At 39.0% G+C, this 25,902-nt stretch overlaps 1 protein-coding gene across 3 annotated transcripts in view; it reads left to right on the forward strand.

Annotated features, from left to right (window-relative positions):
• Positions 1 to 2,558: 2,558 nt before the first annotated feature.
• COL3A1 (collagen type III alpha 1 chain) overlaps positions 2,559 to 25,902 on the forward strand; it is a 53,529-nt gene continuing 30,185 nt past the window's right edge. Inside the window, exons 1-6 of one of the 3 annotated variants that reach the window (XM_050900394.1) lie at positions 2,559 to 2,745; positions 11,201 to 11,209; positions 20,696 to 20,895; positions 22,596 to 22,634; positions 23,225 to 23,341; positions 25,476 to 25,547. In XM_050900394.1, coding sequence (XP_050756351.1) covers positions 2,667 to 2,745; positions 11,201 to 11,209; positions 20,696 to 20,895; positions 22,596 to 22,634; positions 23,225 to 23,341; positions 25,476 to 25,547 — 516 coding nt within the window. In that variant the 5' untranslated portion in view covers positions 2,559 to 2,666. Of the gene's footprint in view, positions 2,746 to 11,200; positions 11,210 to 20,689; positions 20,896 to 22,595; positions 22,635 to 23,224; positions 23,342 to 25,475; positions 25,548 to 25,902 lie in introns of all 3 variants that reach the window. The other 2 variants (XM_050900393.1, XM_050900395.1) reach the window with 2 other exon arrangements.

Here is a 25,902-nt window from a genome sequence, read left to right on the forward strand (position 1 = left end):
TAGAATTATAAAATCAATTCTACAACCACTGTTACATGAAGGTAGCACTAATGAGAAATTCCAGTGCAGCTGAACATTGCCATTCGTTATTTGCTGAACCACAGCGAATATACTGCAGAACCCAAGGAAGATAATGTCCATAGGTTATTTTGTTTTTTATGGGATGTAATCATTAAGTGATAGTGGTTATGCTTCTATGCAGAAACATCAGGATTCATTTCTGTGCAAATTCAAGCACACAGATTGATACTCCAATGCCTATGGGAAATAGTAGGTGTTGTGGATAAATCTGGGTTCATAATCTAGTTAGAGACTAGTTTAATATCCAAGGTGAACAATCCAGAACTGTTCTTAGAATTTAAATTTTACTTGAACAATCAAATGCTGTTCTGTAAAAACTGAAGGGAAGCGTTAGTGAAAATAAGGGAGTCACCAAGGGTGACTTTATCCTATCCTTTATTGAAAGGATAAACTTAAGAAATATAGAGAAATGTTTATTGTGGTCAAATGGGCTGAAAAATCTGTAGAATTCAATATGAAAGTAGCTTTAAGTCAAAGACTCTGATCAGATTTCTCTTATTTTTTCCTTGGCTATTTAAATGTGAACACTTACCATGTAACATTCATTAAGTTTCATGTAAATAAAACAATTACTGTGACGAACCTGTAGGCATTAATACAGAAAAGAGTGGCAATAAAAAACTGATCTGCATAGGATTTTGATAAACAGTTAATTTAGTTTAATTCTCATTCCATAGTTGAGAATGGTTTGGATCCAGTGTTTGGTCTGTTTGTACATTTCTATTGAAGAGAGCCAAACAAATCAATCCAAGTATTATTAGATATTGTAGTTCTAATTTATGTCCTGAGCATAACTCCAGAAGAGAAGAAAACCTTATAGGCCCATGCATAAAAATTTGAAGCATTTTGTCTTACATTCTAGGATAGCTCAACAGGAGGTGGTTATCTGTTTGTTGATTGTTAGCTACTTGAAGTTTATAAACCAAATAACCTAACCTGTAAGTATGTGATACTGGATATGAAAACCCAAAGGAGCATGAAATAACTCCTCCATCCCAACACAGACAATGTGGAAAATTGGGAGGTATTTAATTCATTCAAAAAAGTGGTGGGTAATTCCTTTGAAATGTATCAAGCCATTCATACCTTATGAGTGTATAATACACAGAAGAGACCCTCAGGGTATGTAGAAAGTGGCATCAAATTATTTAGGATCTCTTCATACTTGCTTCAACGTCTTCCACCTCAGGTGACCCCAGCAGAAGAGGACTTTCCAGTTTAAGTGCAAATGTATTTCAGATAAATAGGTTTTGAAATGAGACCCAATACCTATCAGATTGCTCTTATTTTGTTTTGCATGTAGAGATATGGGTCCCTTTTTTGGGATGACAGTTCATGACATTAATGAATTATTGATAGGAGAGATGATTCCCTGGGTCACTGTAATGTCAGCAACACTTAAGAACAAATGAATGAGCACTCCTGCAGTTCATGACCTGGATCAAATTAATTGACTGAGAGTAGCAATTAGTTTGGCCATTGTTTTAGCAGAGATGCACGCTGTGACAGCTTTCTGCATTCACTCTGGAGTCTCCCAAACTTGTACTTAAAGCTGCATTCCCAGCAAAGCTACATTATAGTAAAACCTGCTTAAGCCATCTTATTTGGAAAATAAGTTTGTGTGTTCTGATCCTATTCTCAGTGAAGTTTTGCATGGAATGAAGAAAGAACTAGGCTTAAAAGGGATTAGTAGTCTCAAGTTTTGGTTTTGGTTTTTTTTTTTTTTTGGTCCGCTATACCTTCTTGTTTGAGGAGCAAACAGTAAAGAAAAAGGTGATACTTGTTCTGCATTCCTTTCAAATGTTGTAATGACAGTATCGAACTGAATTATTTGAAAAGTTTTACTTTGGGAGAATGGTGCTTCTGATTTGGGATCTTGTTTTCTTCATAATTTTTTTTATGTTTGCTTTCTCCCCAGGTCACACAAAATCATGTTGTGAGGCAGAGATGGTGAGAAAAGCACTGGAACAGAAGTGTTGCAATTTTCAGGCCTCCCTTTCATTAACTCTGATTGCTTATCAGCAGAAATACCCAGGTTTGCTCCTCCACTTCTGGGATTCTTTCAGTTTGTGCGGCCACATCAGGTACTTACCTTTTATCTTTGTTAGCGAGCACTAAGAATTAAAAATCCTCTTTGGGCTGTACCCATTGACTCCTAATTAACATGAAAAAATGCTTTACCACAGGACTTCTTTTTTTCACATGCATGTATCTCACATACAGCACACACTAACTGTTCATATACAGTCTCAGTGTGCATTTTGTATGCACACAAAAGTTCCAGATGTGCTGTGTATCTTGTTTAGTTGACTTTATCCTTCTGTAAAGCCAAGAGAAATATTAATCATTCATTTACTGTTAGGGGATGGGTCTTCTTCTCATGTTTCAGTAAAGGGGGTGGAAAAGTAAAGTAAGCCAATTTTTTTCCTATTTAAGGCCAAAGCTGGGGAATGCTTGTGGCTGAGTTCTGTACATGGCCCGGTGCTGGAAGGGCAGGGAACAACCGATGTTGCTATTTTGAATAGATTTTTCTTCCCCCCCCATTTTTATTTTTGCACAGAGAGTCTCATGTCTAGTATTTAGACATGATGAGCTTTGTGCAAAAAGTAACTTTGCTCATTCTTGCCGTGTTTCAACCCTCAGTTATTTTGGCACAACAGGACGGTGAGTAATTCAAGCTTCTTATGATTTAATGTTTTTATTTTATTTTTATTTTCACCAATGATTTTAATAGCTTGTAAGAAATGTGTATTCACAAATCTCACCAGAACACTTTTCCTTCACTAATTCAGCAGAGTCAGATGTTTAATGCTGAAGCTAAAAGCTGCAGGAGTTTGCATTACCATCCCAAAGGTTTCTCTTCGCTTTGCTTTCTTCTGTGGTTAAAAGGACTGTACAGTGCTGTCTGCCTTAGCTGCATTTGTTCATGTTCTTGTTCTTACTTGTTTTCCTGTAACAGACACCAGAGAGTTTTTAAACTATTTCTTTTAACTCTTGGAATAACATTTTAACTGTTAGCTCTGTGCTGCCTGGAAGTTATTTGTCACAAGCAATAAGTCTTTGCTTCCAGCTTTTTTTATTTGGAGTTCTCCTTTGTACTTGTGTGTTTTCCACTGGCATCGCGGGGGTTTGTTTAAACAATTTGCGTGCAGAAAACAGCCTTAAAATTCTAACCAGTTTTGATGAAACAGTTTTTAAGAGCAATATATGAAAGTATGTCAGCTTACAAGATTTTTACTTTGACATAAAGCAGGAGGGTAAATTAATTCCCTCAGCTGAAATAGTTTGAATTGTGCATCTGCAGGCTGTTTCGGTCCCTCATGAGACTGATTAGCAGCTGATGGTATCTGGGAGTCTGTGCGAGTATGTGTGTGCATGCTTACAGAGAGCGAGAACACCAAAAACCAAATAAACATGGAATTTGGAGGGGAAAAAAAAATACTTTGTATACAATAATTCAACTTAGAGTGAAGATAAGTGTGGTATGAGTATTTAAGTTAAACAGATGACATTCCACAAGTACAGCTGACCTTTTTTGGATGTGCTCTGTTCCTGCTTGCCAGACATTGTAAACAAGACCTTCCTTAAGATAAAACATTTTTCTTTCTTGTAAATATAAAAGATCTGCAATGTATTTATTCCTGCATTGAGGCAACGAATAACTTTACAAATAACTTGATAAGCAGCAGCCAAATAAACTGTAATGCATAAAGGAAAGCCAAATGCCTTTAAAACCACACCCTACCCTACTCTGTATGATACAAATCATGAAAATTATTACTTTAGCCATTTCATGGCAAATCTATCTGCCTCAGCATACCTGGAAAGGCACCTCTGCCCAGGGGGTGACTGTGAGTCCACCAGCAGGCTGTTGGCAGTGGAGCAGATGGAGCTCAGGGGGCTCTGTGCATGAGCAAATCAGGTAACATCATCTGCAACAGCAGCATGCCCAAATACCAGCCTCCCTCACCAAGCACAGACACAGGCTAAGCCTTGTAAAGTACCTTAAAAAAAGCCACAATGATGTTCTGTAGAGAATAAACATAATATACCGTGAACTGATGCTTTTCTGTTTCTGCTTTTCCAGTATACAAACTCTCTTCAGTAATCCTCAGTGAAGAAAATATTATAAAATTTGAGCAAATGTATGCTGTGAGTTTTCTCTGCCTACACCAGCAAATAATATACATATTGCATGTATTTAATATACATTATGTATATTTTTATATATATCTTCAGAGGGATAAGGACTAAGGGACCATCCAATATAAAAAGAAGGAACATCAGTTTTATTTCTCCCAATAAACAAATCCCCCCTGAGTGCCAGGTCTCTTTCCCTCACTCTGGTCATATCCCTGGACATTTCTGAGGTGCAACACATATTTGACTCAAGAAACAGTAAATTTTGGGTAGAAGAACAATATGCAGACAAAGTGTGAGGAAGTATTCTCATTTCTCTGCCACATTCCTGTTTCGTGGTGTAGTAACATTTCCTTACTAGGCTAACTTCCATACTACTTACAGGGATGAGGTTACACAGAGAGACTGATAAAACACTAGTTATCCCTTAAAATATCAAATTCTGTCCTCTCTTTGGAATGTTCCTTTCCTCACATTTGAATATGCTTTTCTCACAGAAAATAATAATTGAAGGAGTTGATTATTAGCATCACTAATTCATGTGCACGGCAGCGATGGACTGGAAAACCAAATTTTCCACAATTCAAAAGAGAATTTCCAGACATGCTAAAATGCTCTCTCTTGTCAAGAAAAATGTTTATATGGTTAGTATCAAATGTAAGTCAATATAAAATTTTCCTTGGGAAGGCCTGCCAGGAGACAAGACTTGGCAAGATATTAAGGAAACTGCTCAGTATACACTAAGTTTAGGATAGTCAGATGTACCTCTGGGCTATGTGTTTCTTTGTCTTGCTAGGAATGGAGATTTGAGTACAGCCTCAGGTTGAACCTCTTCAAAAGCTCAGGATCTGGTTATTGTGGAACAAGGAAATTTCTGTGACTTCCATGAACAAAGGCTGTATGTCCTGGTAACCCACTAGGATGCTTTTAGCCTGCAAATGAAATCACCTTGACACAATTCAGGTTTTCTAATGTGTGTCGAGTTGGTGTAAGGCATTTGCAAGCCCTGACCATGTTCAAGATAAAATGCCTCCTGGTGGCTGACATGACATGAAGCTGGTGCTTCAGACATGACAGATGATTCAGATTCCAGAAATGTGTATTCAGTTCCACCATTTGAAGGCACCTTTACATTCTGCATATTAAACTAACAAAAAGTGTAAGAACTTAGAATGCTTCTTTAGGAAAGAAATCCATCCTCTACCCAGCCAGCACGATTTGTGCAAGCATTTGCTAGCCTTACAGCCTACATTCATCCCATTTATCTTGAGTTTGTAGAGTCAATCAAGACAGCTGCTTCCAGAAGACAGCATAAATTTTAGCTAGACAGACTGTGGAGGTATTTGGCAGTTTCCACCGACTACAAAGGAAGCACGTGCACAGCCCCGCTCACATTGGTGCCAAAAGGGAGGTCAGATGGATTTGGGCCTCTCTCAGCTGCATCTGAGATGGTTAAAGGACATCTCAGTCACGTGGAGTGTGACACTTCTCATATGTACACCCGGTAGTCCTTGAGGAACTTCACTGAGGTCATCAGGAAAACTCTACTGCTCTAAAAGCAGTGTGAGAGCAGAGCCAGAAACCCTTCATTGTTATTCCAAATAATTTTTTGCTCTAATGTAATTTAGTGTTTTCCTTGTAATGTAAGTATTGTCTTGGATGTTTGGTCAGGAAGCTCATTTCTGAGGTAATGACTGAATCCTAAAATATCTCTGAGAAGACTTACTGACCTTTCATATTACTTTCAGTTGCAAATTACAGTTTTAAAATGAAATAGAACCATTACATGGAGGTTTCAGGAGGCACCATACAAAGAACTTTTTATGCTGAGCACCCACTTCTGATCCCCCAGAAAAGAAAGATGATATTTTAGGAAAACTTGTAAACAGCTTGGTTTAGCCATTTTACTTTCTTCTTTTATTAATTGGAAAGGATTAGATAGGTAATGAAGTAGATGGGTACTGCATAGATGCAGTATATTTGTGAGACTGCCAGACTGACATTTTCAGCACTTGCATATATGCAACATTGCACATATACATTCTTTGTTGGTAAATTAGCTCATTTAAGGGTAATGCTAATGACAGTCAGAACTATCTTCCCTCAAAGGTTTTGGTAACACAGAAAAGTCTCCCTCCAGAGTTTTGAACGTAAAACCAGATGATGCATGTCTGTGTGCCAACAGATAATTACACCATCACAAGTAACCTGGACTATGTGAAGGTATGAAAGATCAGGGGTCTACTGCTCTTCTTCCATTTTTCCTAACTGTTTTTTACCAAGCACACAGCAGGCAAGGTTATGCTTAGGAAAATTGAAACATTCCTTTCTGGTCTGGAAAAATCATGCTAAATGAAAGCCTGGGGAATCCACCCCCTCTAAACATTATATATATGTTCTTGGAAATACGACAAATTTCATAAACACATTTTAGATCACACATCCCTGGAAGACATTAGCCTTAGGAAAATGAGACCATTATAAATCCCTTTCATTATTTTCCAGATTTGTTTTTGATTGAGACCAAACCTACATAGACTGATTTTTTTAAAAGAGGAGGTGGAGTTGGAAACATCCACTGCTTTATTACAGGGGGAAGAGGCAGAGGTAGAAGGGTGTTGTCCCTGGCACGAATATTACTGTTGATGCCTCAGTCAGAGTCATCACATTTGCTCCCTTCTTAGTGCTGCAGATTACAAGCAGATCCTATTTCCTCTTCCAGCTTCTGCCAAAGTTTTGAGGTTTGAAATAGGCAGCCAGGTGTCACTTGCAAAATCTTGGCTGATGCCAGCCTTACACAACAGCTGGGTGTTAGCTTTAATTAATGCTATTCAAGAGAAAGGAAGGAGTGAATTACTATCACTTTTTTGTTTCACAGACTGGCTGATAAACCAGTCTGACATGGATCTATTAGTCATTGTCCCAGCTATGTGCTAATGTTGTTCAAACCTTGTTTTAATCAGAAATGTGCAGAAAATGGGACATACCTGGCTTCATAATTGGGAAAGTATGCTGTAGGTCAGTGACGGAAATGATGCAGACTGTCATTTAGCATTTTGGATTAAAAGCAATCTCTTCAAAGTTGAAAGGTTCAGCCTACCAGTAGGGGGAAACAATAACAAAGCGTGCTTTCCCAGGCTAGCGGGCACCATGAAAACTATATTGCTCTTGATGTTTTTGTGGTAGGTTAGCAGTCTGGAGAAGAGCACGAGCCACGGCTGCTGTAACAGTTGCAAGTTTTAATTTGTTGGTTTGAAGTAATAATTCGTCAAAACCCACAGAAGTGGAAATTAGTGCAATGGTCATGTCCATTAATACTCCAGCTTACACTGTCCTTTAGTCATGCTTGTTTAAGAAACTAGGCAAAAGATCTCAGCCAAGAAAAGGAAAACTGTTGGCAATGGCAAAGATACGTTGTTAACAAAATGGGGTTTTTTGGTCTTGAAGTAACTGGATTAGATTCCCACATCATTGCGGAAATTCCGTGTGATGGAGCAAAATTCAATTTATTACTGGCAACACCCAAAAAAATAAAACTCAAACTTGAAAAGGGTATAATAAAATCTTTTCTGATTCAACATGACAACTGTTAGCTCATTCTCCTTGTGGTAGCTTGGTAAATTGTAGATTGCACAACTTTAATGTGGTTTAGAGTTCAGTATCTACCACCTGTATGTCTACAGTTTTGAGACGTTCTGATTTTGTTTTTTGGCAGATGATAAATAACCTTCAACCCAAAATGGAACAAAAATTTTACTGTCATCATTTTACCTGCTGCAATGCTTTACCAGCCTACCCCTCCTGCGACACAACCATGATAATATACCCTGTATAGAAGGAGAACTGGGTACAGATGTGATTCCTTCTCCAGGAGTGATGCAAGAAGTGTTATTTTGCTTCTGTACCTTCAGGTCAGGCTGCTGAGGGGAGCGTGGATGGGTGCAGAAGAATGCTGCAGCCCCTGGCCCTCAGCATGCTTCCCATCTCCAGCCCAGGGGATCCATTGGATTCCTCCTGGCGAGAAGGCTGTTTGGGGCTGTGCTGCTTGCGGTGATGTTATGTCCGTTACAGAGATGCTGTATGGTGACTCACTGCATTTGGCTTCCTATGGCCATGCAGCTACTAGATATGGGAGCCACTGCTCTGGCATAGTTACTGCTGCAGGACAGCTACTCCTCTATGGATTTTCTTTCTTTCATTGAATCTTTCAATGCACAGGGTTTGTGAAGCTTTACTTCCTATCCTCTCTATGGCTTCCCTGACAATAGATGCTTTGTCCCTGGAAAAAATCTATAAGGAATTCCCACACAACTTCCTGATCTTTCTCCATTCAGCACAGTCGGACACTTTGTGTTTCAGGGAAATAAGATTCCCATATTTATGTGTAGGGACCATGCCATTAATATGTCTCACCTTGCTTTGAGACTGTATAACAATTTCAAAGATTAATCCTTACGTTGCTCCTGGCTGTGGCTAATGAACGGATAATCTCCACAGGCAGTAAAAAATTACATGTTACAGGAGTCAGAAAGTCTCTTCTGTAAGTATAACAGAGATAGAGAGGTGTGCTTATCCTATCTTAAATGCCGGAAGGCTGCAAGGAGGAATGAGTTCCATCATTGACTGTAGAGCAATACATCTTTCACGCAGAGGCATAGTAAATTGTATTTTTCATTTGTATTTTCAAGCAGTCATTATTTTTTCTCATCTTGTATTTCATAGGAAAGGTTCTCTCCATTTTGCTTTGAGAAAACCTAATCTACTTCCACCCACTGCTTTTATTTATTTATTTTCACTTCAGAGCCAATCTTCTTGTCTCTGAGTTTGCAAAGTGGAAGCCTCTGCCTGTTTCGTGTCAAAATGACAATGGAAAACATGATATCACCCCCTCCAACAACAACCATTTGTTGGCTTTAGTTTGGATAAACTTCAGCTCTGGGACTTCTGGCTTTGTTTAGTGAAAGTACAGCAGGAGAGATTCCTTTCAGATTAGCTAAGAGACTACTTCCATTTTCCCTCATTTACGTCAAACTCTTCATTTAAACATGAACTATCAGAATGAGAATGAAAACAGTACCTCCTTTAACAATGTCTGCACATTTTTGTCTTGCTTTGATTCACACAAGTACTCCGTGAAGAGATGTCTGCCAGGGAGCTGAAAGCATGCACAGGACACTGAACAGGAAGAATGTGATGATAATGGAAAGATATATATTTTTTAAGGCTGAATGTGTTTGGTTATTTTGAAAGCCTAGGCCTTCTCTTACAGCTAAAGGGGCACCCAAATATGACTCTCAAGAAATGGGGGATGTGACTTGTAGATGTAAGACTTTATCTGAGTTTGTACCAGAATGGCCTTCAGCATAACACAAAGCTATCCACAGCCACGGGAGACCCATCCCTTTCTGCTGCTGGTTTTCTCTTTCAGTCACTGTGCATCCCACCCTGGAGGGTGGCACAGGCACCTCAGCTCTCTCGCCAGGCAAGCAAAAGGTTTCCTTCCATGTGCAAAACTTCTGTGGGCTGCTATGGTAGCTTCAGGCGCCGCTTTATTCCCAGCCCCAGCACTGCGAAGGGCAGCAGAATCGCAGGAAAATCCCGTGCACATTTGCAGCAGTAGATACGAAAGGATGATCTGTGTCTGGAAACTACTTCCCACAGCAATTCAACACTGGCAGTTCTTGGAAAACTTCTGGAGGTAATTAGTTCCCACTGAAATTCCCCACAATTCACGCCCAGTGACCAGTTGATGCATTAGCAGGCTGTCTGCTGCAAACATCTATTTTCCTCTATTCTTTCCCTTTGTGCTGCTTCTTCTCTTTTCCTTCTTTCCATTTTCTTTTGGGAAAAGAGGTAAGAGCAAAATTGCAGCTCCTTTTTCAAACAGACATGAGAGAAACAATTGCTCACCCGAACACAGCTAATGGAAAATATGGGAAGCACCGCTCATTGTTCCTTTGATGTTCAGTGTAATAGCCACGCTGAGCATCAAAGGAGAATGAACTACACCCCCCATGCTTTTCTTCAGCTATAAGCAGCAAAAATAGAATTCATGTTATCTTGGAAAACACTTCTATGTTCATGAGAGGCTCTTTTAAAATAATTTATATTTTTTCTGTGTTTGGCTTTAAATCTACTGTATGGTGTTCGCTTGTTTCCCTACAGAGCAGTAGTCATTCTGTGCCAGCTGTTTAAGAGAAGAATGTCCTAGTGAAAGCAAACAATAGGCTGTGTAGTGGGAATTGCAAATCTTTGAAAAGAGTAATTGAAATCTGCTCAGACATTTCGAAGATTCTTTGCACAATATTCTAAGCCTGTTGGTGGCTTAGTCGTTGGCAGGGTGGTCCTCTTTGTAGATCCCTCTTTTTTGTATGAACAGAATAGCATAAATATGGGGGGGGGGGGGGGGGGGGGGAGAAAAAGGAAAGGAGAGAGGCATTCAAGTCCAACCGATTCTTTTCCTGTTAGAGTAGCTGAAGAGAGAAAGAGCATTGTAAACTTCTTTCAGAGAAGAATAAAAAAAAAGTACCGAGCCTCTTGGTTTATCAGGTGTTCTCTGGCTCAGGCTCTTCCACTCATACCTTTTAAGGACTCCAGCAGATAAACTCTGGTGGATCTGGCTGTGTCTGCTGAAGATGTTCTAGCCCTCCTCTGCTATGCAGTGCTGTTTATTCTCACCCTGTGACAGCAGGCGTTGTTGCTGCACAGAGCAGGGAGAGCTAGATGTGTGCCAGGCTTCAGGCAGCCACTTCAGTAGCAATGCCTCTGACTTCTGATGTTAATAGTCAGCTCTGTGCTTGCAGGCTCTTCACCGCACCAAAAGTGTGGATTTTCACCTGACGAGGGAATTAGTTGGGAAGGTCCTTAGGTCTTCATGCTTGAAAAATAGACGTAGAACTTGATACCTAAAAGTGGCCCCAAAATTAAGAAAGTTGTCTGTGGTACCCTGCGAAAACCCTCACAATACTCGCTTTAGTAGCCTTAGGAAGTTGACAATAAGAACGTTGTGTCCAGTGTACAAATAGCCATTTAATATCCTCTATGAGGCAGATGAAGAAGAATTTCAAATACTGCCATCTGTATCCAACAAACTGTCCAAAATGGATGTGGGGTGAATTAGTACAAACTGGAATAAGGAGTGAATGAATACAAACTGTTTTGCAGATGAAACTAGGTTAGTGATGCTCTATGCATGCAGAACCGTCCCCCCCCCCGATCTTCTGAATTACAAATACCTTTAATTTATTGGCAGCCAAAGATATGATTCTTTTCTTTAGACAATATGCCAGAGTTCTTTAATCCATCTCTGGAATATGAAATATAAGAACCAATCCCTTCATTTACATCCAACTTCTGAAGTTACAGGGAAATCAATAAAATTGTGCAGGGAGTTACGTTAGTGTAGAATTTGACCCCCTGCTGCTTTACTCATCTCTGATGTAAATTCACTATGGCCATGGAGTTATACTGGGGCTGACTTTGTCCAACATATCTGAAAATATAAATGATATTACCGTATGTACTATACTGCATTGTAACATTTCCCATCTGTTTCAGTCTCAGGAGAGAAGCATTGAATCAGGCTGATTTCTTCCAAGGCAAACCACAGAAACAGCATTGCATAGAATTGTTAGCCCTCTCACTGAGCTAAGGGCAAAGAGAAGATCATGTCCCACTTGAGACTTTAATCACCTGGTAAAAATTGTTTTAATTACAAAGTTAGGCAATGAAAACCAAAAATCATACTTTTTTTTTTCCCACACAGCCTTTGGGTTTTATCTTGCAAGAAGCTTAAAGTATCCTGAATTAAGTAGTTATACTTCAGTGTTTTACATGAGGTGCTATGTAGAGCAAGCTGTAATAATTATCAGTTTCCAATGGTTCCTTTTCACTTAACAGCTCAGAAGCTGAATCTCACTTTCATGATGCTTTGGATCTGTCAGACTGGTTGTACAGTCTGGGAAACCTGCTTGTACACAATGACTTTTCCAGTTTTTCTTTATTCTTGCCAGGACAGACCTACTGCAAGAAATGTTGCAAAGAACCCTCCAATGTTATAAACTATTCCTGGTCCTAGCTAAAATCACAAACGCAGAAGTATGTCTTTGAGATACACCTTGGGGGTGATTTTTTTTTTTTAAAGTTCTGATGAAACGTTGTGCTGGATTTTGGTAAATTTTTCCGCTTAATTGATCTTAATAATGTTGAGCATGAAGCTGTTGCTTTTCTTTAGAAATATGTTAGGCCAGCTTCTTATGGAATAAAATTAGAAGTGTTCATATGTTCAAGTGTTCAAAATTAAGATTACTTTGACACTTGGACTCTGACTGTAGAAGTCTTCATTGACTGCCCAAGGAGCGGGCAGGATGTATGTTTAAAGAAACCAATAAATCCATAGAATCATCAGTAATTACACCAGACTTTGAATTTATGTCAGTTTCTGCTTGGTTTAAGACACAAGTCTTTGTGCCATTTGGCATCATTCACTCTAAAGACGAGCAGCACATTAAAATCAGATTACTGCAGAGTAGTGAGAATTTATGCCAGCACTACAACTAAATAGCCACAAATAAAGTGATTGCAGCCTGCTGCTTATTTTTAGAGTGACACCAAATGGCACGAAAGGTGATGTGCCAAAAAATACTGTAATGTAAGAACAGAGGGGATGGAAATATCTCATAGGCATTTTACCAATAATTGGAAGAGTGACTGAAAAATTATGCAATGGTCCCTCTAAAAGGCATTGAATGCACTGAATTAATATGAAATTCCTACTTACTGTGTGTCCTGCTCTAATGCAGACGGTTACCCTTATTAAAAGGTTTGATCTGTCAGGCACTGAAGACCTTCAGTTCCCACCAGAATAATTAGAAGTTGATGTTCTTGAGGTCTGATCTAAAGCCCAGCAAAATCAGGGGGAGTTCTGATCACGCAGTGTTTATCCATAATCAGGAATGAATGATCCACATTCTGCAGATTATAGCAAAAGAGGTCTATCTCTACTAAAAAGACAGAAGTATAAATATAATTGTCTTGTTACAGAGTCAGCCTGTTGAGAGAGGACTTTAAAGAAGAAATCCCACAAGAACATCACAATACAGGTGGTCATTCAGGAATATCTTCCTCCCTTACAAAAAAACAATTTAGGCCATGATGTTGTCAAGGAATAGCTAACAACAAAAGGAATATAACCATCTCTTGCATCTGTCAGATGTTTTTCTCAACATGACTTTTATGAGTTCAGAAACAGGTATAACAATTCTCTGGGCAACCCCAAAAAAGCAGCAAGGTGATAGATATACAGCAGTCTGCTCTATCCTGCCCCTTGTATGACTCAGTTTGAAATAATAGTTCTGCCAAAAACAACCCCACCAACTAAACAAACAAAAAAACCCTCCTTGCACTTTGTTTTCCTATTAGCAGTTTTGAAACAAGAAAACTCTTCTGCCATTGTTTTTCATGCCAGACACCAGCTGAAGCCAGTGAGGCTGTTGTGTAACTATTGCTGATGGGATATCACTGGTCCCTATTTCAAAGCAATGCTTATGTGGCAGGGTGACCTTTAGATGTTGCATAAAGAACATCATTCAAGGATGTCAACATGTGTGCCTGAATAGAGCAATTTGTGAAACATAAATGTTGAGACAGAACAATGTGACAGATTCACCCACTTTAGACCACATTACCTTTGAGAAGAACAATAGCCCTCTGAAGATAAAGGAGAGTTCTTAACATAAATCACACTTTGAAAGATTAGGAAAAAGCCAATAATCTGCAAGGAAAATAGAGGCATTTTGTGTTTTACTTGGTAGCAAATATGCCATAAGGATATTTTTTAATCCTGATATTTCTAAAATTTCTAAAAGCTGCAGAAAGGTTGCAGCATTTGGAGCTTATAAAGGTGAATGAAGGGAACAAGCAATGATTTGTTTAAAATGCAAATACTTGTTTGTACCAGTGCAGGCCTGGGGTTTTTTTTCTATTTTGTAATCTGAAAGATGAATTGGGTGGGTCTCAGAGCAAGGACAGTTTGGCTACATGACATAATGATCCTTTGCCTGAGAATCCAGCCTCTTCTATACGTTGCCAGTGAAACAGTGCATGTCTCCTTTCCACAATACCTCTGACAGACAAGTACAGTATTATGATTAACCAGCGTTCTTTTATGCTGCTTTCTCTTTCTTGCTCTGCATCTGAGTAAAGAGGAAAACGTCTGGGACTGGCGCAGTGGCAGAACTGTTCAAACACCAGCTTTTTTGGCAGACGAGCATGCCTAGAAGTAAGAAAGCTTTGGTTTCAGTTTGAAAGCACAGGATGTAGCCGTCCTTTTTGGTGTGAAACTTGGGAAATCTGTGAACCATTCATACACACTCCTTTTCCATTCCACCCGATAGCAGTAATTCCTCCTACAGGACATGGAACAGGAAAAGATTTTTAAGATGGACCCACTCTGATTTTTCACAGCCTGCATTTAAGTGTTTTATCAATTGAAGTTTCATTCCTGATACCTCCAATCACATGGTGGACAAGCCTTACAAAATATTACATCAGTACCATTAAATCTGAAAATGTCCTAATAGGTAGGTATGCCCAAATTGGCCCTTATGTCCTCATGCACCATGTGAAATGGATTCAATTAATTAGCTGGTTGTTTTAAGACAATTCCATCTGAGAGAATGTCTGTAGGCCTTGCAGTTGAAAAAAAATCTTGTTAAACCATTTCTTTTCTTATATTTCCACCTCTTTTCCTGACTTCTGTGAAACAGACACTATTTCAGACTTTTTGAGTACTCAGCACTTACCTGACAGGAGAACATGTGGGCAAACTGGGCCATTCTGGCTCAGCAAGCCAATTAGTTCATTATGAGAGTCTGTTTGTTTCCATTACTGATCATGGGATGGAACGAGTATGTTTGATTTTCTTATAGACATCATCATAATACCAGACAGGGAGCCCAAACCATTTGCTTCGAGGTAGACGCTGTGGCATTCTTTTCTGCTCAGTAAATGGAAAGCAGAGATGTTGCAGACGCTGGGATGGATTCCTCCATCTACTACAGTGTAGGGGAGAATTATAGCATTTTCATTGAAAATAAACAATATATCTCCTTTCTACTTTGTCCTTTGGTTAAACAATGTATAAAACAGTGCTGGAATACACAATAAATAGATATATTTACTACAGAGGGAATGTAAAAACACTTTTTGAAGTAGCCATCCTGCAAAGCAAATGACCAAAACCAGGTCAGAGTAAGGAAGCACAGGCTTTGTACAGTTAGAAGTCCATGAAAAGCAACAGAAAGACCCTTCTTAGCTTCACCAGACTTTGGATCCAGTCAAAGTTAGAGGCAAGGCGTCCTTCATCTCAGTGCTTTAGCCTTTACCAGATTCACTTTTAAGTAACAGCAAAAACTGTTTGCTTGACTCATTGTGTTTGTGATCAGATTCTCGCAGATCAAAGCTCCTCGGTTTTGCTTCCCAAGCCATCATCGAGCAGCTGCTGGAGGATCGTGAGTCACCTCTGTGTGGACTATTGCCCTTTCTGAGGCAGAACCAGACAAGTTCAAGATGTTCTTTAATTTCTAACCATTTAGTCACATCTCTGCAAATGGGATATGTGAGTCTGCTACTAATGCAATAGCTGGACATTTGCTTTGTCCAAAGTGGAAAAGCGTGTGGTTTTTGAGGATACTATTAGGAGATATTTTCCTTTTGCCATATAAATGTGCTTAAGTCATGATCACGGTACTTGCACAAATGCAAAGCCAAAAGCAACTACAAAACAGGTCAGCTTCTCAGGTCATAGCACTCGATAACAAATTCCCATTCACCTCACTGGAATCGAGATTACATCCCATATGACATCTGTCATCCTTCAGGCCTACAAGGACCATATTTGTTTTCCCCTGTATGCATTTGGGTTCTTTTATGTACCACACTTATAGGTCCTTTGAGACTAAATGGTGATTTTCCTTTCAGCTTTCCCTATTGGTCTGCTTACATACAGCTGCTAGTCTGCTTAGAAAATGGGAAATAATTCAAAACCAGCATATGACGGAAGATTGTGTTGCCTTTTTTTCTTTTCTTCACTTTTTAGGCTGGCCCAGGGAAATGCCACTCACAGCAAAATCTTTAAAAATGTGAATGCTTAGTAAACAGCATAAATGCAAAGTTATTCAGACTTTCAAATATTAAACTTTAATGTTTTGTACAATGAATCAGAGATTGACACAGCTTCCAACAAACCATTGCAATAACTGCCATAGCAGTGAAGTGCTGTATAGCCACCGTATTTAGGGCTTTGGGAAGAAGAAGATTTGGCATTGCCATAGGCGAATACTGCTGAGTCCTAATATTTTTTTAAGTCTTAGGCTAATATATATGTTTAGGAATCAATAATAAAAGCTGGCTAAGGCAAGTATGTGACTGTTTTACCGCAAGTCTAGAAGTAGGCAAGTCAGCTTTTTTATAACCTTATTATTGCTCTATGTTACTTGCCAGTGCTTTAGCACAAATCAGCTTTCCAAAGGATTTTGGAGCTAACAGTTAATCTTTATGAACAGTGCAAAATGCATTATGTCATAACATGCTGACACACAGATCTACATCTGAGCACAGAGGGGATGTCTTGAACAGACTAGGTCTTCCCAGATGTAAGTTTCCTGTGGAAACCTATTTAATACTTTCCTTCTGCCAAAGGCCACAACGATTTTAATTGCAGCTCTCCTAGCTTATTTCTTAATTCATTTAACAATGTCCAGAAAGTTAGAAGCAAATATGAATGTCATTATATCCATATGTCTTCAATTTTTTCTTTTCTTTCTGTTAAATGATGCCATCTGCTGTAGAATAACTGAATGACAACCTTGTAAAAATGCAGAGAAATCTGCTTTATTTCCTTATTACTGTAAAATTATGTCAGTCGTTTTGTGACACATTTTAAATGTCCATGATTTTCATCGATATTATTGACTAAAAATGGAAAGGTGAATATTTTCAGTGTGAAAAATTGGTCACTGAGAAAAGCCTCTGCTTCAGAAAAGAGCAGCTGCCTTGAAAACAGAATCTTTTCTAACCAGAAGTGCAAAAATATGGGAAAGATGGCCCTTTTCTGCTTCCCATTCGAGCTGTCCTCTTCACTGTAAGGCAGCAGGATCGCATCTCTGGAAATAACAAAACAACAAAACAAATCAATGAAAATGAAGTAAGGATGAAGAAAAAATTGACAAATGAAAATGCAAATTCTTGGATATGAATTTCCTAGTGAATAAGAACCTTGCTGTCTTAAACACATAGTTAAAAAATTTTTTTTGGTTTTGAAAGGGTAAGAGAGTGATACCGAGAGCTGAAAATCTGAATATTAAAAATAATCAAACACATCTTATGGGTATAGAAGTGTGCGTACACTATGCATTTTTTATATGTGTATGCAATTCATATAACTGTACATTACATGTGCACACAGTAACAGTATTAAGTTCTTTTAGATCTGTATCATGGTATTTTTATTTAACAATTATGTATAAACTATGTTTTGCCCTAAACTAAACAAAAATCATCTCTTCCCTTCCTCATTGTGTTTGTAAATGAGAAGGACGTTTAACCTGTGGAGCTGGGAAGTGCTTAAGCGGAGTGACAGCTGAGTACATCGCTCTTGGGTGAAGTGGATCTATGCCCACCCGTGCTCTCTAGGGTGTATCCAACCAGCTCCTTTTAGACGGATAACAAGCTCTAACCGCCCCAGTAGCTTTGATGGTATTCTGCTTCCCACAGTATACTGCTTTCGAGGTCTTCTTGTATACAGTGAACCGCTCATACACTGAGCTACTCAGCTTTTGCCACTTTATAATTCAGTTTTTTTCATGAGTCATTAGAGAGACTATAAAGAAGATTTCACTCATAACGCTGCACTTCTCATTTTTAAAATACATTTCAGCCCTCTTATTTGTCAGGAAACATTTGTCATTACTCTTGTCAAGGCTGGTAAGTTTGTTTTTTCCCTAAGTGCCCGCAGTGAAATCCTGGTTTGTTAAAGGAGGAAAATGTTTCTTGCAGAAACAGTCAGCAATTAATTAAGCAGAGAATCAGCTTATTTAGCTGGGATCCACTGACATGATTCTGTGGTGTGAGAGTTGGGAAACCAAGCACCTTTTTTAGAAACTAAGTCTAGCTTGGCAGACTAAGGAGGGATGTCTAGATCCTCTTCAGAGGTAGTGGTTGTGAGGTGGTGTCTTTTGAAGCAACATCCTCTGATGCCATGACCCTGTGTCATGGTGGGTGTGAGGAAGATGCTGTCCTGGAAATAAGCAGTTCTTCTCCACCTCTCTTTTGCAGGATCTGAAGTTTCTGGTGAGGCCCAAAAGGTGGAGAAGTGAAGGGAAAAAGAAAAAGTGAATTTCTAAGTGATAGAAAAAGTCTGAGGGGGATTAGTTGTCATATGCCACTGGAATGTTTTAGATTTTAAGATTTTTTGTGTTGTCAAAGGAAGGTAAAATACTGGCTCCCAGCCCAATATCAGGCAAAGAAAAAAATACTGCCTTGAAAATGTTTGAAAAGGATTTTTGAAGCTTTTTCCATCTTCTTGTTGTTCTAATCAAGCTGGTGGTCAAAACCAACTCTTAACCGTAAGTAGTGTCAGCCTTGACAAGTCAACATTTTCCTGTTTGCTGCTTTTATAATTGAAGTGCAGGAATTACATAAGTTGGTGCATGCAGAAAGCCTGTAGTGGGGTTGAAATTGGGAAAAGAAACCTCCTGTCCCATGCAGTGCCCTTCTCCGAGGTCCCCACTCTGGTTCTCCAGTCAATGAGCCGGGAGGTCTTGGTTGTATTCCTCATTGCCCTTACAGAGCTCATACAAGGAGGTGATGAATTTCATGGGTGATGTAGAGGAAGAAGTCGAGTTAATATGGACAAGGAAAAGCAGCTGAGTGAGACACTGGGAAGGGAGCAGAGTTCAGGTACAAAAGAGAAGAGGATTCAGGGAAGATGAAAAGGGAAGTTAGGTGTTATAGGAGAGATGGAACCAAATAGAGAAAAAGGGGACTGAAGCAGAAGCATGAGAAGAGAGGAAACGCATCCAAGTGTGTACCATGCCAAAGAGCATGGGTATGGGTGTGGAAACAGATGCCCACAAATACAGAGAGAAAGAAAAACAAAGAATGTAAAGAGAAAAAAGAGACCAGTGTGCTAACGTGGTGGTGGAAAAGAGAAAAAAACATGAAAGATGCCGCATGTGAGAAAAGAAAAAGGGACTGCATAACCCATAGGAATGGACTGCACCATAAATTTGGACTCAGTCTCTCACTACATAATTATGACCATTACAACAATTTGATGGCATTCAGAATTTTCTGTCTGGAGCCAGTGGTAATTTTAATGTCAGAGCTTTGAATTACATCTTTTGGCATTTTTTTTTCTTTTTGAAGGGTGATGTGTAGTAGGTAACTTACTCTGATATTAAAGTTTTAAGGATGATGTAGGTACACCAATAGCTCTTTCTCCAGAATTTTGTGTTTGTAAACTGAATTATTTTGAATTATTCATGAAAAAAATCTTATTCCATTATTCAGGACATTCACTAATACTTATGTTTGCAATCTGAGACTTCTAATAGCTTCTACAATACTTACAAGAAGCTTGTCTAACTTTGCAGTGTTATTTTCATATTGGTTTCTTAAATGACTGGGCTTTCTGGATCTTGTTTCTCTAAGAAAATACAAACCCAAAATTTAATGTTTGAAGCTGGTTTTCATCAGTCTTTTCAAATTCATTATCTACAACGAATTTGATCAGTAGAATAGCTGTTGGAAGGAATTCACAAAGCCATGAATATTACAGGTGAGCAATGTTTTTTTCTGAAAATACAGACACCTGTAACATTTGAGCGCACCAGATGACACATTAATTGCAAACCATTTGGACAATTAATGTGAACACTCTTTTAGATCTGTTGCATACCTTGGCTTTCAAAAAACACTTTGAAAACACTTGGTGCTAGCTATTAATGCAAGATGCTAGCGACAAGAGTTCATGCTGGACAGACGGCTTATTTCGCATCCATGTGTAAGTGCTCATGTTTGCACATGGGGGCAAATGATACACTTGTTTGAGACGTTTGGAACGTTTACTTTTTAGCTGCAGCAGAGAATTCAATTGCTAATTACACAGTAACTCAGTCTGACACTAAAATTACTCGATACAGAAGATTATCACAGATTTAATTGGGCTTTGGATCAGCTCCAGGAGGTTTCCATTGATGTCTGTTTATAGATTCAGAGCAGACTCTGCAATTAATGTAACAGATCCTCCCAGTGTCTGAAGAGAAGTATTTAGCCCTTTACTTCACACGCATAAACTATATTACAGTAGAAAACAAAACAGACTGTCCGACGGCTTTCATGTTATTCGTCTTTGATTTGGAAAACACATTTGAAATAATATTGAGCACTATTTTGTCTTTCTTTCCAGTCGTAGAATGTACCCATCTTGGGCAGGTTTATGCTGACAGGGATGTTTGGAAACCAGAGCCATGCCAAATCTGTGTGTGCGACTCGGGATCTGTTCTCTGCGATGACATCATCTGTGACGATCAGGAGCTGGACTGTCCCAACCCAGAGATTCCCTTTGGAGAGTGCTGTCCAGTTTGTCCACAAACAACACCACAACCTACAAGAGTAAGTTTGTCCTCAATGTTGTTACTTTGGTGTTGCCGCCTTCTTGATCTATGTCAACCTCAATTCATTTTCTTCTAGATGCTCTTTAACACTTTTCTTTTAAATGCTAAGCTTGTCACTTTCTGACTCCAGGCAAATACTTAGGATGGGCACATTTTGCCAAATTAAATTAAAAAAACCAGCTTGAACTTTCACAGAGTTTTATCTTTTTTGTTAAATTCAAGAATACTTCTGTATTCTATCAGAGAATTGGTACCAGATCTGATAAAATACTTGTTAGTCCTTTGAGCTATGCAGCTGAAAGCATGAAGTCCTTCAACCCAGTTTTACGTAGACAACGGGCACAGATAAATAGTAGAAAGGGACAGAGGGCAACAATTAGCCATTACATTTTTCATTTTATGGAGAAGCATAGGAATAATGCAAACAGCGTATTTGTTGAGTGCATGCTCAATCTATATCCATGAAACTAATGCCAACACAGAGTTAAAGAAAGTTAGACAATTTTCACAGCATACTGCGAGTCTGCATTTCTTATAAACTCAATTCTACATCATCACAGAGTAAATTTCCTTTTGCAGAGTTATTGCTGACTTAATGCCCTGTAAAGGAAAGGTGATTCAAGCCCTACATCCCTAATTTATCATCATCTTGTTTATAGACACCGACGTTATCTAAACTGGTTGCAACAACTTAACCTCAGGAAAATCAAGAATGTTAGTGCATGCCAAGTCCCCTGCCTAAACCGCTTCAGTGAGCGAGTCAGCTATACTGAGCGCTAAGGTTATCTGAACATTTCATCCTTGTTTAAGATCCATGAGATTCTGTTAAAGTACCTAGATTTCCACAGGCACATTGAAGATTCTTATCCAGAAGATAAAAGAAGAGAGTGAGAGATGGGTATATGGAAGAGATAGGGAGAAGATGTATTTCTGCAGCTCTATATTATATCTGCTTAAACATGAAATGTCATATACAAATATGTCACCTAGTGTTAGTTGCACCATGCTAGTGCAACTGTACTGCTTCCAGGATTACCTGAGCTACTTCACTGGACAGTTTTAGAGGTGTAAATGAGTGATACATACAAGCATGCTGGAGATTTAAGCACAGCTCCCTCTCTTGTCGAGTCTAGAGACTCTTATCAGTTCTGTGGTTCCTGATAATAAAGGACATGTGGACGACTTCCTCCAGCCTCTGTCTTCGATATATAAGAGTTTGGTCAGCCCACTGGAAGCTGTCCTGCTGACCTTGGGTGGTGTATAGGGAAATGCCACCTTGAAAGATCCGAGATAGTTTCAGCTCAATATTCTTTGCTACCACTAGCAGCTGAATACATAAAAACTGTTCTGAACTATTATTTGAGAATCCAGATAGTAATGTGTAACTGAATTATTAATTGAAAAATAAATAAATTGGAGGAGATGATCTGAGAAATTAAAATTAGCTACATTATCACAGTTAACATGCTGGACTGAGAAGGATACAAGAAAACTGTCCCTTACAGCTTTCCACAGTGGACTTCTGTCCCCATTGTACTCAATGGCAAAGCTCTATTGACTTCATTAGTGCCATGTTTTTGCCTACAGGAGAGGTGTAGCTTTATGGATGGACTGTGAAAATGCAGATAGAGTGACCATCAGTTTTCAGTTTTATTTTAATTTTCTTTTTTAATTTAATTACTTCTTCTTTTTTTCTAGACTCCTGGAGTAGTCAGCCAAGGCCCCAAAGGAGACCCTGTAAGTGCAGCTTTTTTTTTTCTCCAAGGAAACTAACAAAATCAAGAGCCAATTCCTATAGTGCTATTTATCCCATTCAAGCTGCTGAGATATCCAGGTTTCATTGATGTCTGCACTGTCTGCAGGACTGCGCCATATAGTCATTCTGAAGTAGCCCTTTAGCTTCAACAAAACTCTCAAAAATGTAAACTGGAAAAACAGAGAGAGAGAGAGTTTAGTCCAAACTGTATTACATTTGTTATTTTTTGGTATATTTCTTCCCAGTAGGAAAAGGAAAAATAATCTATGGACTCCACTAGCAGTATTAATTTTAGATTCAGGAATTGACCTGTTTAATATTTCTAATGTGTTTGATCGAATATCAGCTGTAAGAAGGCTCCAGCAACTAAGAAGTGTTTCCATGTGTGAATTTTGTCTACTGTCTATGCCTTTCCTGAATGTTCAGTTGTGGCCTCAGTTATGTTTAATAGAGGAAGCTTCCCACCACAATCGCACAGATTTTGTTACGAATGGAAGGATTTATCCCGCAATGCCCTTGCAGTTGGAGGCAAGTGCCGACGTCTGTATCTGCTCTGTTTGTGTCTTTGCAGGGTCCTCCTGGGGTTCCAGGCAGAAATGGTGCTCCTGGCCCTCCAGGACAGCCGGGGAGTCCTGGAGCTCCTGGCGCCCCCGGGATCTGCCAGTCGTGTCCCAGTATAAACGGAGGCGTAAGTCATCATTACGTTCAGCTTCTACCTTGCTGCTCATAAGCGTACAAAGCCATACTGTAGGCACGTATCCCTTGCACCTTCACACGCACATTGCTTTCAATGGCATCTGTCTCTCATTTGTGCCTTTGAAAAACACAGCTGAGTGGTAGGTGGGGTTTTGTTGTTGTTTTGGGGGTTTGTCCATAAAATTTGGCTGGAGTGCAATTAAATCTCTGCCTTATCTTATTTTTTAAAACTTTTGGAGCCAGATCTGATGAAGGACTTACATAACTCAGAAATAATCTGACCAGAAAGAAAGTGTGCAGGAGGAAGTATGTCTCCTCAAGTGTAATGGTTAGGGAACTCTCTTACTTTCCTATATTTTATCCAATGCATGTTTAATAAAGAAACATTCCCAGGAGACTAGACCAAAACACAGGTCCTCTGCTTGCAGGGAAGTGCCATGTAAGTACTATTTGTCATGCTCCCTCTTTATTTCTGGCCCACCGAATCTTGAATTCTCTTCTGAAGAGTTGGGCAGACTCAGCAAGAGAGCTAATTTTAACTAAAGTTTCTGTGCAGTTGGATTTGTTAAGGGAGCTGAGCCACAGCTAGCGCTTTGTTAAGAGATGACATTGTCTCCCATGCAATCGAGCAAGCGTAGCTTTACAAGATGGGATTGCTTTAGCACAAAACTGTTAAAAAATGTATGTTAAAACAATTGCTACTTTTGAACATAGGCCACTGTTTATACCTTCCATGTACGCTTTCCACTCCCAGGTAAGCCAAAAATTGAGGAAAGATGTCTTGGTTTTATTCTGAAAGGGATTGCAGCTGAAGGACTGAGCTTTTGGGAGAGGTACCCATGGATCAGTTAACCAGTGTCAATGGACAAGGACAGACAATAATACATGAAGAGAGCTACTGGGTTTGAGTTGGCAGATGCAGATACAGGAGAGGATGATAGGCTGAATTAGTCGCCCATTCCAACGCTGTCTCAAAGATGTGCTGTTGAATCCTGAGGAGAGGGTTGATATCAGTAGCACAGGAGTCTTCTTGTACCTGGTCAGCAAAGGAGCTGGGTCCGCAGTGGTTTGGGTTATCAGGCAGAACACTGCATGTATTCAACCTTTACTGCTCAACCATCTATGTGCCATTAATGCATAAACTGCATTAATGCAATATTATTTAACTAAGTTTGCCAATATCTGCATAATAAAATCAACATATGCCCATTAAGAGGCTTACATGGGAATTCCTTGAAAAACTGACTGTAGAATTTATAGTTTTCTTTTTTTTAAGCAGTATTTTAGGTAAATGGGTGTGTCAAAGATGCTGTCTGCTCTCAGAAAGGCCCACAGGATATGTTTTCAATCCATGCCTTGGACTGAGCTTCATTTGTTTCAAGATAAATTGTCAAAAGCATTGAGGCTTGGCTGCTTGGGCTCAAAAGTGATGATTGTATTTTAATTATTTGGAGTGATATAGTGAATGGGAAGGGAGAAAGGGAAAGATGGAAAATGGCATTAGGAACAAAGTGTAAAACTCAGTTTTCTGAGATGTGTAAGTTCCCACGCATGAGGTAAAAAAAAATTATTTGTAATTCAGGGAAGGACAGACTTATACATAGGTAAGAGATTTTTTACTACAAAATACTCTGAAATGAGACATTCATTAGTCACAAGTAAAAGAAATTAGGAAGATAATAATAAACTCTTGCATTCTTTAGTGCAAGAGAAAATATTTCATCAGTTTCCTTGAGTGACAACTACGTCCAACAGAAAAGAGACTGATAAAGAAAATGGGGGAGAAAGCTTAAAAGGAGTCAAACAAGAATAATAGGAGAGAGAATGGCAATTTTTTGGTTCAGCTGAGGCCCAGCTGTCAAGGTGAAAACTGGATGCGCACAGCGCAGGGAGCTAACGTTACCATGACCTCAAAAGAAAGATATTGGCTTGGCTTCTTTTATAGATGATTTAAATATATGGCAGCTATATATCAAACAAGTGCTACTCAATAGATACAAATGAGTTATTTCCATACATTTGCCATACCAATGTAAGAAAAGACTTATTTGATTTGTAGCAATCACCTTTTTTTCTTTTTTTTTCTTTTTTTTTTTTCTTTCTGTTTTTCTCTATTTCTTTTACAGAGTTTTTCTCCACAGTATGACTCCTATGATGTGAAGGCCGGTTCAGTTGGTATCGGTTACCCACAGCCCATTGTAAGATGATATAGCCTTTTTTCATGCCTTTTTTTTTTTAAAGAACAAATTTTCTGCTCGTAGATTATACCTTGGATGTGTATGTATCCTGATTTTAATTTAACAAGATAAGTTTTAATTTAATTGTTGCCTGCAAGTGGAATGCGATGTAAGGCAGCAGTTTGCTTTACAGTATCATTCTACAAAGTAACTATAGATTATCTGGGGTTTTTGCCTTTTCTCTCTCTTCCTTTTCTTACCTTCTTTTTCCTAATCTCTCTCTGATTCACTTTCTTACACTGGCTAAACATTTATCCCTTTCTCCCTTGCATACCTCCCTCATTTATCGGCTTTGGTATTCTTCTACTGATTGCTT

This window comes from Gymnogyps californianus, chromosome 7 (genome assembly GCF_018139145.2).
Source record: "Gymnogyps californianus isolate 813 chromosome 7, ASM1813914v2, whole genome shotgun sequence".
Classification (NCBI taxonomy): Eukaryota; Metazoa; Chordata; class Aves; order Accipitriformes; family Cathartidae; genus Gymnogyps; species Gymnogyps californianus.